The sequence below is a fragment of the Sebastes umbrosus genome, chromosome 8 (genome assembly GCF_015220745.1).
Source record: "Sebastes umbrosus isolate fSebUmb1 chromosome 8, fSebUmb1.pri, whole genome shotgun sequence".
Lineage (NCBI taxonomy): Eukaryota > Metazoa > Chordata > Actinopteri > Perciformes > Sebastidae > Sebastes > Sebastes umbrosus.
Window position 1 is genome coordinate 23,257,268 of NC_051276.1, and position 13,869 is coordinate 23,271,136.

Genomic DNA, 13,869 nt, shown 5'->3' on the forward strand with positions numbered 1-13,869 from the left:
AACTGACAAATAGGGGGTTTTGTGAGTAGTTTCCAAAACAGAAGTTTTCGCCATCCAATCACCAAAAAATGCAATTCTTCAGAAATCTCCAAATTTTTTGATACCAAATATCGGCATTGCCTTTTCTATGGTGTTCCTCAAGGTCTTGGTGTCTTAATGTGGTATTTTGGAGGGATTATAGATCCTTTTTTATCAATTGTCGAGTGGTAAAAAATGGTTAAATTTAGCACAAAATCTGTGTAACAAATAGTATCAACCCCAAAATTGCTGTAACAATTTATAAGAGACAATAGAGCATGAAAATAACCATTATATACTTCAATCAAGAGGACAGAATGGTAAGGGGTTAATTAAACAGTTCTTTGGGGGCTTTAGACTGTTCCAGGAGAGTCCAAGAAAAATATCCCTTCTAACTATCCACTTAATGTAGTAGGAATCCGGAAATCTGTCTTTTCCCCCACTCCATCCTTTTATATACTAAATACCAGTGTGACAGCTGGTTTATGAGCTCACCTTGCACCACAATGTGATATTCTCTCCGGGCCTCCCCGGCCGAGTTTTGAGCCGTGCAGGCAAATCTTCCTGCGTGTTCTGGCTGAACTCTGTAGATTCTCAGCAGCCTGTTCCCATTCTGCAGATACACCCCAGGACTGTCCACCTGGACATGCAGAAATCAGTTCAGCGCATCCTCATAGTGTCTATTTTGTAATTAGAACGATGGCCACTTGGTGGCATTGTACAGCTAGATATCTACAAGGTATAATTAACATGCAGCCCAGGTTTTACATTAACTGTAAATGGGAATTCAGGGTGAAAGCACTCACAGAATGACCATCTTTAGTCCAGGTGATTGTTGGCGAGGGGATCCCAAAAGCATCGCAGCCCAGAGTGAGAGGCTGCTTCAAGGTGACTGTGAGGTTCCGCGGCTGCCCATCATCTTGGATCTCTGGGGGAACTACAAGAGCGCAAAGGAAAAAAGGGAAGATTTGTGTTTGTTTCAGTTCAGTTTAAGGTATTTTGTTAAGAGGGAGAGAAAATACTGAATTCTCACCATTTACTTTCAGCCTAGTCTTTCTCTCCACAGAGCCTGCCTCGTTGGTAGCCACGCACTTGAAGTCCCCGCTGTGGCCGGCAGACGCTGCACTAATTACGAGAGCTCCGTCCCTCGCCACAGAAAGCTCTGATTGTTCAGGTTGTATCTCCAGGCCATTCTTGAACCAGCGCACCTTGGGATGAGGGGAACCTGCAGGTGCGGGGACGAGAAAAGGGATTGTGAGCAAGTATGAACTGAGTTTTATTGATCACGTCTGACAGAAAGAAAAGTTACTTCCATCTCTCTGCTTCTCTACAGGGGAACTTTAATGGGCAAGCGGCCCAGACTAAAAAAAAAAGCCAGCTCTACATTTATCTGTTGGACAGCGGGACAGCGAGGCAGACGTTGCCAAAATGGGGTCTTTGTAGCCTGCGAGTTTAAGATTTCAAGGTCACATAAAAAAGTTATGCTGGAGAGATGTAAAGATGTATGCTTCTAAACACGAGCATCAAGATTTATTACAAAACACTGAGGAGAGAGTAGAGGTAGTAAGAATAGGTAGGAGTGGTTGAACAAGCAGTTCAAAGGCACTGGTGCGTACGCTCAGGAGCTTGAAACAGATGTGTTCTGTGGATTACTGGGTGGGAGAGAGGTGGAAATGGTCAAGAGGAGAAAGGTGGAATGGGGAAAAGGTGAATTATGTCCCCAACACAACAAATGACAAGGACAGAGCAAAAAGTTGCGATGAAAGAGCAGTGCAGTGGAGTGATCCAAATGCCACGGCTCTGTCTATTTACAGAAGTGTTACATATACAAACACCACGGACGAGGAAGGGAAATTAAACACTGTGCCCTTCCTCAATCCCAAAAAAAAACTAACCACAGAAGACGTAGCACCAGGGAACAGTGATGTTATCGACCCTTGCTGTTCTCTGAACACATGTTTACAGTTAAAGAGCTCTAAGCAAATTCATTATCTCATTGCTGGGAGGAAATGCATACAGATGTTCTGTTTTAGATGTTAACAGATCTCATTAGTGGACTTTGAAATTACTTGCTGGGGCCGACGAAGTCGTAGATTATCTCTTCCATGTGTTTCTCAAATAATTACCTCTATCAAATGCAATGTGCTTGTTGGTGAATTAATAATATCCTCCTGGCAGAGACTGCGCTTTATCTGCCTCATACAGATAGATCTCAAGAGAACAACGAGGGGGATCCTTGTCTCCTGCTGCCAGCTGCCTCTATAGGGTATCATGAGCATCAAGCATTTCTGTGTGAGCCCTCTGTGGCCTGGTGCAGCCTGCCTGCCTGTCAGTATGACTTGGATGGAAGAAGGGCTAATGTAGCTTCATCTTCCTCTTCCTGTGCTTCCCGGTGCACCTCAGACATCTCCGTCCTTCATCTGCCAGCAGCAGCAGCCTGTAATTAGGATTCCTCTCCCAGCAGGCCCCGACGCAAAGGAAAGCAGATGTGGCTCACTGAGGCAGCAGGCAGACCGATGTTCCAGCTGTTGCTCCACATCGGACACCGTCCTCACCTCCTCTCACCGCGCTGGTAACCAAGACACAGCTCCACACCACACAAAACAATACCTGTTTGCACAGGCTATCAGTAAGGTAAGCATCCATTAGTGCATCCGCAGACATGTACAGACACTCGCTGTGTTCCGATAAAATAGCGAGCTCTCCACATCCCTCCAGGGCGCTACCTTGTTCGCACAGAGATGTTAAAATATAGAGACAACAGCGTACCTCTGGGTGCTGCGATAAAAAGAGGATATGCCTTTTAAGATGGCAAGGATCTTTTTTTCTGGTTTGACAACTAAAAGTCTGAGTTGACAGCGAAAGATTCCTTTGATGGTGCACGAATACACATAAACCCACATTTGAAGCGGAATTTTCTCGTGTCATAAAAAAAACAGAACAAAAAGCCACATCCATTTTAGGCTCTAACAACTTTAGTCACGCTCTGTAAATTATGTCTCTTCTAAACGCCAGGCCTTTGATGGCCGTATACTTTACAGTCGGTCTAAAGCTGACTCAAATCATGCCATACCTTTAGCAGGGCAAGGGATGATGACCTTGCTCTTCGCTACTTTCTCCATGATGGCATCTCCGGGTTCTGCGAAGGACGGCGCCTCTGTGAGGACAGTAAAACAAGTTAAGTGCTGGTTCAAAGTGCAAGGGCAGTTTATACAGTGAACAGTAAATCCAAAGTGTAACGACTTTTAGTCAGATTATTAATTGAGTTCCAGTGTAAGTACATAAGTAAGTGAGAAGAAGCCTTCAGGGCATCTGAGGGGCTGTGGTGGGTGAGACATCTCACCGGCCATCAAGTGGCAAACAGAATTAATGAAAGTAATTACAAGAGTCATAAACAATTATCAGGTAGTAAAGCTTTAAAATCTCCCAGTGGAATGAAAACAAGACTTAAACCCAGTATATGGCTGGACCGTGTATGGTCAGACTGAATTTGTGGCTAAATTGTTATACAAATAGTCAGTGGTCATGTCGATAATGTTAAAGGGACTATTTGTAACTTTCAGAAACGCTTGTTAACAGCGAAACATGTGGCCGTTAAGTCACAGGTGTCTAAGTGATATTTTGGTTTTAGCTGACGTGTGTCGCTTCGCTGTTTTGAGCGATGCTCGTTCATGTCTATTTAGAGCGAGCAAGCGCAAGCCCAGCGTCGACTTAACGGCCACAGGTGTCGCTGTTAACAAGCATTTCTGAAAGTTACAAATATTCCCTTTAAATCCAGCAGTACATGTCCACCAGGTCCGGCGAGGACACTATGGGACGCGCTGCTCCACTCAACTGGCCATTCAAGAGGTGACATACCCTCTCGTTGAATGCATCTTATTAGTCCCTGGTTTTCTGTTTGTCGTTTCAAACAGGAAACAACATGGCGGCCTGCTCGTAAACTTTCTGTTATTCCGTTTAAACAATCCACCAAAATCTACTACTGAAAACATTTTAAGTGAGAAATAGTCTATGCCACTGCTGAATCTCGTTTTATTTGAGAACTAGAGCGCCTAGTTTAACAGTTTGGTCCAAGTTTCGTGAGCCAGACGCATCGCGCTGGACGGGCTCATTTGCATAAAGGACTGTTCCCGCCTTTTTATTCTGAAAGAGCAACGGCCAATGAGGAAACTCCAACACTCTACCGACCAATTGTGTAACTTCATCACTCAGTCACTCACTCAGAGACAGACTTTTGTGTTTGTAGGGCTAACCTTCTGCAGTCCAGCCAAATATCCAACTTGAGTGCAGTGTTCAGTTCATTCCGTTTAAAAGGTGCCTACTAGCTCTGCCACAGTTAGTACATACACATATACTTGGTCTTATCCGCATTTACGGGTCAGGATATCGGGAAAGCATCAAAGGCAGACTGAAGATGAGTAGGAGCCAGGTGCATACAAATCTATCATTTGCTTAAAAGTGGGTGTTTAAGTACTGATTAGGAAGAATAATGTTATCTATGTATAATGTAAATAGTAAGGGACCAAGAATAGATCCCTGTGGCACCCTATTACTGATGGCAAGAAGGTTTGATTTAGCACAAGTGTGCTAAATCAGATGGTGCTCGCAGGTGGTCGAATAACTTCGGACACCCCCTCCCCACACACACCTTATAATTGGATTGAAGAGGGGGCTGTGTCCAAGAGTTTCTGAAACTCGAGAATCTGGCATTCACACCCACTCCACACTGTGAATGGCCAGCTGTGTGGAGGTGAGAATGGAGCAAGGGTTTGAACTCCTCTCTCTAGCTCTCTTTTTCATTCTACTACCACAACTGTTTCTGACACTTTTTATGTGAACAGCCGAGTGCAACACTATGAATGCCTTCCAGGAGAGACAATATCACATATTCCCCCCTCAGCTATGACGGCCAGCTTTTCACTCCTTCGAGTGTAGCCACTGGGAACAACTATAAACACTTTCATAACACGTCATATGAACCATTTCTTTTCTATTACAACTGAGCCCTTATCCTCTTGCAGCACGGAGCTACTGTGCCTCAAGAGAATGCATCTCTAGAGACTGGGGGAGCCTAAAACTGGGACACTGTCAGTGTATATAAATCTTCATATCGCCAGTGCTAGGAAATGGATATTTAAATCGGTTTTACATGATTCACAATATGCTGTACATATAGCAGAGTTGTGTTCATTTCTTACACTTCTTGTCTTTTTTGATATATTATATTGTTATTGTTGTTATTATATATATCTTGTTCTAATTGTTTGTCATCACTATTATGTAGTCGTATTATTTCTGTATATTAATCATGTCTCTAGGTGGAGGTTTCAAATAAACCCAGTGGGTTTTTTGCCGCTTCCTGCACTGTATATATTTTTTTGTTATGTTTGTGTACTCTTAATTTGTGCAAAATAAATAAACATAAACATACATTTCTGCCCATTCTCAAAATGAACAAACAGGGTTCAAAGAGATAAACTGCAGATATTCACCAAGAACTTCCAACTTGATCTCCAAGGTCTCCTGTCCAGCGCTGTTCCTGGCCACACACCGGTAAGTGCCCTGGTCAGCCAGGCTGACCTGCAGGATCCTGAGGGGCGCAGTGTTCTTGACCCCAACAGGAAGTCCATTGTGAAACCAACTGATCTCTGGGCTCGGCTCTCCCTGGACCACACACGGCAGAGTCACCCTTTGGCCAATCAGGGCTTTCAGGAGGGAAGGTGCTGGCTGAATTCTGGGTTTAGCTGAGGACAAACGCAAAGATCCTAAATGCATGTCTTACCACATCTGTTACACAACTATCTATTTATCTATTTTCTATTATAACATGGGATATATCAACTTGACAGTATTTTGAGAACACAACTTTTAAAGTTTCTAAGAAGTTACCTTGAATGTGCAAATTGTAGCTTAGGGACACGTTGCCTGCTGGGTTTTCTGCAGTGCAGGTGTAAAGTTTACTATCAATCAGGCGCACATCAGTGATCCTCAGAGAGCCTGAAGGCAAAACAGTGAACCTGGGGAGTGGTTAGGGGTCAAGGGCAAAGGGACGGAGAAAACACAACACTTTATGAGTCTCTGAAGATTTTGGGAGAAAAAGTGTTCCTGTTTTGAAGTGATATTTTCCTCTAGCATCCCAATTTACGTTTTGGAGCATGAATACATCCATACAAGCACATATATAGTAAAATATTTATAGATTCTGCCCAGTGTTTACAGTATTTGTAAACCATGATAGTCTGTGAGGACGAATTTCACGATGCAGTTTTGCTTCTGTTACTAATTTTAGTAGAAGATGAGTTGATGAAATTGGTTCCTGTAAACGGATTCAGACAGTGAATTCCCAGTACAGCTACTGCCAGAAGCACACTGATAAAGTGGTTCATTAGTATGTAAATTAATTAGATAATATGTACACATTTTGAGCAATCTGTGGAAAGAAAGGAGCATAACGCTACATTGTCCAGTGTATTGTATTTAGAGCTGCAACAATTAATTGATTAGTTGTCAACTATTCAATTAGTTTTGATAAGCGATTAATCGTTCAAGTAATTTTTTAAGAAAAAAAAGCCAAATTTCTCTGATTCCAGCTTCTTAAATGTGAATATTTTCTGGTTTCTTTACTCCTCTATGACAGGAAACTGAATATCTTTGAGTTGTGGACAAAACAAGACATTTGAGGACGTCAGCTTGGGCTTTGGGAAACACTGATTGACATTTTTCACCATTTTCAGGCCTTTTTATAGATCAAACAACTAATCAAATAATCGAGAAAATAATCAACAGATTAATCGACAAAGAAAATAATCTTAAATTTCACCCCTTATTGTATTTTCTTGACTTTAAAAGCCATTTGCTGAGCTCTAAATACCAAAAGTGTGAGAGACAGTGGCATCTTTGCGTATTTGTGTTGTTTGTCGGAAAGAAAAATGGATCTAGTGAACAAGAAAGCACTAAGTGGAGCCTGGACTTCAGCCAGGGCCTAGTAATCTCCCTGGTGAGTTGTGACTTCACAATTACCATTGTCCAGGGTAATTACAGAGTAAAAGGGTAGCCAAAGTTTGACCTGGTGACGTCGCCATGGGAAAGGTGAAAGGTCATAGGCACACAAAAACCAATGCATTTCTTCCTGTTGGGAACAGTAACGTGCACAGCAGCTATTGTGTGTTCATCACTAAAGGGTCAGGAAATGCAGATAATCTGAAAATCAAAAAGGTCGTCCTGATGGTGGCGCTACATGGAAGGTCACACAGAGGTCTCTGTTATCAATATGTTTCATCCTCCTGAGAACAACCATGTGGAAAGCAGAGTTTATGGCAAACCATCCATTCCATTTATAGATGTTTGTCACAGACAAACAAGTGGACAGATGGAGGCGATCACATGCGCTGCCCTCCTCTCCAAATACACGCTTTGTAGCCGAAACAAAAGCAGCATGTAGGTTAAAAGTACTTTAAATGTAGGTCAGACGCTTTAAAGGCGTGTGTGGTAGCCTGAATCGCACCAGAAGCTATCCAGCTGTATAAATGTATAATATGCCCAAGTGTAAACACATCTCTTGGATTTATCCTAGATAAGTGTGTCTGCTAAGCAACTGAATTATAACAATAACATGTTCGTGTAAGTGAGCTTGAGGCACAAAGAGCTCTCTATTTCAGCAGCACATATGGTGTAATGTCGCTCCCCCACCTCCTCAAACAGCCTCAGGAGAGGAGGCAGCAACATCTAACGTTGGAACCAAATGACTGCCTCTGCAGTGGTCAATCTGTGCCCCTCCGACTGCAGCGCTGCAGCTCGGCAATGCCACAGTGAAGGCTGACACAAGCTCGAACACACAAGACGTGAACCACCCCTCTCGCCCAGCCATCGCTCCCCACATTGGTGTCAAGTCATCTGTGTACACGGTCGGACTAAAGCCCCGTTTCCACCGCAGGAAATTTCCCCCCGGAACTAAGAACCTTTTGAGGAGCTCACAGCATTTCGACTGCAGGGACCAGGGTCTAAATTAAGTTCTGGGGACATTTTCTGGGGCCTTTTTGCCCCCCAAAAACGCCCTGGTCAGGGGTAGTACTTTCTGAAAGTAGTGGAGTTTGTAGGGATGACCATCGCTGATTGGTGGGGCATTTCTCTCTGTTTGATAACATTAAAAGTAAAGTTAGGCTCTGCTTTCGACTTCCCGACTCGTTTGAAAAAAGACAGAGAGAAAAAAGAGAGAGCCTCTGCTTGTTTCACAGCGCTAACGTTTTAAATCACAAATAAATAACCCTCAAACACTCAACCGATGATTTACGGCGGAGACAGCCGCTCTTTGTTTTATTTTCCTCCTCTGCATTTCAATCATTACCTCCAACGTGCAGCAGTAAATATCATCGCAGCGTGTTTTTTAGAAGAAATAGGCGGACACACTGAACTGCAGGCTGCAGAGTATATTTACTGCTGTGACCACCAGCAGCTCTTGTCTCATGTCGTATTGCTTTTTCATACATCAGCGGACTAATTTGTCTATTCTTTGCAGGTCTTTAGACCGCGGTGGACATGCAACAACAGTGGGCTGAAGGAACCTTTTAGTTCATTGAAAAAGTCCTGGGAACTTTTTGTGGAAACCCAGCTGGGACAAATTGGCCTCATCAGGATTAGGTGTAGAGTGAACAAATCCACTGAATAGCTTTGTGTTTTGACCTACCCTCTCATCTCTTTGCTACTGCTAGTCTTTTACATAGCTATGGCAGAAATCTCTTACCGCCCCCTGATTTAAGATATTTCAACAATCAGCACCCCCTGGTCATTTCCTCTGACCCCACAAAGTGCAGCTGGGAGAGAATGAATCTCCCTCCTTCACAGCGTGCTTGTTTCCGCAGTTCCTGCATATGCAAAGCACGGGCTGATGTGGGGGTTGTTCACAGAGGTGTGTTATTCTCATCAGACAGGGCTAGTAAAGAGTCAGCATGTTGTTTTACTGCTGAAGCACCCCGGGGAATCTGAACATCAGGCAGACAGGGGCTTGTATCTCTTCCTCTGTCAGTTCGTTTTCCTCCCCTCTTCCTGGCAACCCCCCCACTCCACCCCCACCCTTTTCCTTCTTCCTGGACCCACACAAGTCATACTGTATCTGAGTCACCGCAGCTTTTTCAACCCACTCTGTCGTTCTTCTATCTAGCCCCAAAGCAATTCGGTCTGGTGTCTAGCCCGGAGAGTCTGTCTGTCATGTGTCCCCCAGTCAGCTTGTCTGTCTGTCTGCACCCAGAGTGACCACACATGAAAGCCGGGAATCAGAGAACCATGTGGGACCAGATGTTCCTCCTCAGCCCGCACACAGCTCTCTCTCCGGCAGAGTGTTGCAGCCTCTGCCGAGCTGCCCTTCAAAAGTCATCACTAAATGAACTCCAAACATTAGCAGCAGCTTTGAAAGGCAGCCAGCTTCAGTTCAGTCACAGAGCTTTGTAAAAGCTGAGTCAGAGACAAGGTATTGTGAGAACTTTTGTTGCATGATTTTTTAACTAATTTTACTGCCAGAGTGAGGTAAGACTTCCTCTTACCCAGCTGTGACGGGGGGGATAGGATGTCCATTTCTGCTCCATGTGACTAGTGGAGAGGGACTCCCCTGGGCCTCGCATGGCAGAACAACCTCTGTCCCCACCTCTGAAGCCATCTTCACTGTGTTGTCATGGCCACTCACGCCTGCTATCTTAGGCATGGCTGGAAAAGAGGGAAAGAAGTTGTAAGAATTAGGGCTGTCAATCGATTAAAATATTTCATCAGAATTAATCGTATAATTTGTCCATATTTAATCGTGATTAATCACAAATTAAGCACACATTTTTTACCTGTTCAAAATGTACCTTGAAAGGAGATTTGTCAAGTAGTTAATATTCGTATCATCATGAGAGTGGGCAATTATGCTTGCTTTATGCAAATATATGTATATATTTATCATTGTAAATCAATTAACAACACAAAACAATGAGAAATATTGCCCAGAAACCCTCACAGGTACTGCATTTAGTATAAAAATAGCTCTTTAGCAAGCAAATAGGCTCAAATCATAACATGGCAAACTCAAGCCCAACAGGAAACAACAGCTGTCAGTGTGTCAGTGTGCTGACCTGACTATGACTTGCCCCAAACTGCATGTGATTATCATAAAGTGGGCATGTCTGTAAAGGGGAGACTCGTGGGTACTCATAAAACACATTTTCATTCACATATCTTTAGGTCAGAGGTCAAGGGACCCCTTTGAAAATGGCCATATCAGTTTTTCCTTGCCAAAATTTAGCGTAAATTTGGAGCGTTATTTAACCTCCTATGCGACAAGCTAGTATAACATGGTTGGTACCAATAGATTCCTCAGGTTTCTTAGTCTCATATGATGCCAGTATCTTCACTGTAGCTTTGAAACTGACCCCGTTACAAACTAAAAATCACAAGTTGCGTTAATCAAATTAGTGACATTAACACGTTATTATCGCGTTAACTTTGACAGCCCGAGTAAGAATACCATGTAGGCTCTAAGTTCAACCTGCTTTGTGTCTCTTAAAAATGTGCACACAGTGAAACATCTGTAGACAGACGTCAGCCTTTGCTAAATCAAACACTGCTGTGTTTGGGTGACTGTGCTGGAATATTTATTTGCCTTACTGTTGACGCTGAGCTGAATCTCTCGGCTGGCGTAACCCACAGGACTGGTGGCGGTGCAGATGTAGATGCCTGCATCGTCACTGGTGGGGTGGGGGATGTGGAGGTATCCATCAGGATTGGACTGAAGAGAGGAGCGGTCCTTGGGAAGAGGCTGCCTCCCCTGGAGGAACAGAAGGCGTACAACCAGATAAAATATACAGTACACCGCAGGGACACTGAGCTCTTTCTACGGTTTAAGGTTTACAGGCCAACCTTTGATGTCTAATGTAATTACAGAGCGCCCCTTTAACTCACTCTCTATCCCCAATACACACATACAAGAATACAGCCTGCTGTACACGCACTTGCTTTGAACATCAAATTGCTTTTACAGATTCACTTTTATCTGACAAGAAAAGAAATTTAATCGACTCTAGAGCACTCCTCTGAAAATGTTTTGGAGAAAGCAAGGAAGAAAAATATGTATGTTGACCTCACTCAGTGATGTTGACTATGTGATGGTGTGGGGGCGGTTACTCTGGCATAATGATTGTCTGTTTATTTCTTCATGTGAAAGGTCAAATCACTGCTTTTAATGATTGCCGTGGCTAAATCCATTCCACTCTATAATTTGCTATAACAACTGCTTGTAGATTTAATGATCATAATGTAGTCAGTGTCACAAGCAATAAAGCAGAGGTGTAGTGCTGTATGACACATGTAATGATAATGTTTGATGATAAGGTTAATTCTTTTTGCATTCTGGCTGCATATAACCTTTCAGGTTTTCTCCTCATGATATGATTCTGTTTTTTTTACTCAAGTGTTGTGCTGGAAGGTGCTGCTAGAAAGGTTTTAAATAGATTCCTAAGGTGCAATAAAACTCCTGAGTGATTTCTCACAGTCAAGCAGCAATATGCTAAAGTTGCCATGGTTACATCCTTCCAGCGGTCAGGTTAATCAGATCTTGATGGAAATGCAAAGTGTTATTGTCGATGGTATTCTTAGCAGTGTGTTTTAGTAGAGTGTTCTGACAAATCGGGAGAAAAATAAGGCCAGAGGGAGATACCGTGTTGTTAGATTAATATGCCAATAGGAAAATAAAAAATAATTTTGGTGGTTAGGCATCGACCTTGAATGGTTAAGGTTAGGCATCGACCTCGAATGGTTAAGGTTAGGCATCAACCTTGAATGGTTAAGGTTAGGCATTGACCTTGAATAGTTAAGGTTATGCATTGACCCCAAATAGTTAAGGTACCACATCGACCTTGAATGGTTAAGGTTAGGCATCGGCCTCGAATGGTTAGGGGTTAGGCATCAACCTTGAATGGTTAAGGTTAGGCATCAACCTTGAATGGTTAAGGTTAGGCATTGACCTTGAATAGTTAAGGTTAGGCAAGTTTTTGCAATTTGCAGGTTACCTTCTAGGCACAACCCTGATGACTGGTTTGGCTGTAGAAAATTGTAGATCCCATCATCACTGCAGGACTAGATGTTGATCTTTTGTTTGATTGTAACATGCTTGATATGGCTATTAATTCAACAAATATTTACAAAATCTAATGATGATTCATTTCAAGAATGAATGCCAAGTGTGATCCTCACTAGATAATGTGGGAATAAGAACTAGCCAATTTGTCATGCGTGCATGGGTTTATGGGAGGCAGCCAAAGCAATCATTAAGAAAAGTAGATTTTGACAGTGAGTGTGACATCCTACCTTGGACCAGACAACTTTTGGCTTGGGAACTCCGCTGGCCTCGCATGATAGTGTGACGGCTACGCCCTCGTTGGCTATGTAGTGGTACGGACCAGCGTTGATCTCAGGGGGCACTGTGGAAGAAGTAGGTCACAAAACACAGCTGTTTGACTGGCCGTGAAGAAGTGAACCCACAGCATTATCACTGGCCTTAGCGAGCCAGCAGTGTCAGCGCTCGAGGCATTTCTTCATTACAAACTGATGATGAACCGTAATCTGGCCTGTCTGTCATTACGCGCCTAAGAACAAAATGAGCCTTTCATCAAAGCATGCAATAAATGAGCCCTCTCACTATGATGACAGCAGGTGGTCAAGTCATAGACATATTGTTTTCCACGCTGAGTCAGCACATTGTTGACTTGATTGTCCAAACTGTATTGGTCCAAACTTGCCAAAGTCTCTAGCATTGAGAAACTGTATTAAGGAATAAGAACTTAAAGGAGTAGTATGACATTTTGTGAAATAGGTAAAGATGAAGATGGAGCCAGGTTAGATGGTTAGCTTAGCATAGAGACTGGAAGCAGCTGGCCTGGTTTGGTCTAAAGATAAAACAAGACTAAGAATCTACAGCTATGCTAGCAGCTCTGTTCAGCTGTACTTGGGCAAATCAATGCTTTTTAGCTAAATGCTAACATCAGCATGCTGACAACACAATGACAATGCTAACATGCTTATGTTAACACCTCATTTCCACACAGTTTTGTCTTGTGTCTGTATAGTATACGGATAACATCACCTGGTGTTCAAGGCAAGGAAATGCATCTCTTTACGGATGGATAGAAACGCCACTTCAGATACGGGAGAGAAGTTAATTTTGTCCGTTTTTCCCCGTCCCGTCTAGACGAGTCACATTACATTCTTTAAAGTGAAAAGTTTGACGGAGGGCTGATGCGAATGTTTGTTGGGTACGTGGTCATAAACCAAATCGAATGACATTTAAAATCCACCTATTAGCAAATCTAAAGCTCACTAATTTACATATGACTCTTTTGTTTAATGTGTACGCAAGTTTAAATTTAAAAACGACAATTTGTGGTTATGTGTTATGTACTGGGAATATTTCTTGGCCAGACAATTGACTTCCTTGAGTATCCACAAGTAACCTTTGAACAAAGCCACGCTAGCCCCGTGCTTCCAGTCTTCATGCCAAGCTGAGCTAATCATAGTTTGTGTGGGCGAGGTATTGAGCTTCTCATCTAACTCTTGGCAAGAAAGCAAATAAAAATTTTGAAATGTCTTGACAGATCCTTTATCATGCGCTCTTACCGTGGACCTCCAGGCTGACTGTGATGTTCATGGACCCTGCTACATTCACCGCAGTGCAGACATATGTCCCAGCATCCTCTGGGATGGCCCTTTCAATGTGCAAACTGCCATCACTCCTCAGGAACATCCTCCCATTCAGCTGAATCTGGGCAGGAGAAAAACAACTGCTGTCACACAGGAACATAAATATTATATGTGACATACTGTATGTAT

General features: G+C 43.1%; 1 protein-coding gene across 1 annotated transcript in view; it reads right to left on the reverse strand.

Annotated features, from left to right (window-relative positions):
• hmcn2 (hemicentin 2) overlaps positions 1–13,869 on the reverse strand; it is a 61,271-nt gene that overhangs the window by 29,463 nt on the left and 17,939 nt on the right. The window contains exons 19-28 of the mRNA XM_037777478.1: positions 13,657–13,801; positions 12,352–12,464; positions 10,654–10,813; positions 9,555–9,714; positions 5,908–6,035; positions 5,511–5,762; positions 3,092–3,175; positions 1,052–1,243; positions 825–955; positions 514–658 (exon numbers count right to left, since the gene is read on the reverse strand). Coding sequence (XP_037633406.1) covers positions 514–658; positions 825–955; positions 1,052–1,243; positions 3,092–3,175; positions 5,511–5,762; positions 5,908–6,035; positions 9,555–9,714; positions 10,654–10,813; positions 12,352–12,464; positions 13,657–13,801 — 1,510 coding nt within the window. The remainder of the gene's footprint in view (positions 1–513; positions 659–824; positions 956–1,051; positions 1,244–3,091; positions 3,176–5,510; positions 5,763–5,907; positions 6,036–9,554; positions 9,715–10,653; positions 10,814–12,351; positions 12,465–13,656; positions 13,802–13,869) is intronic.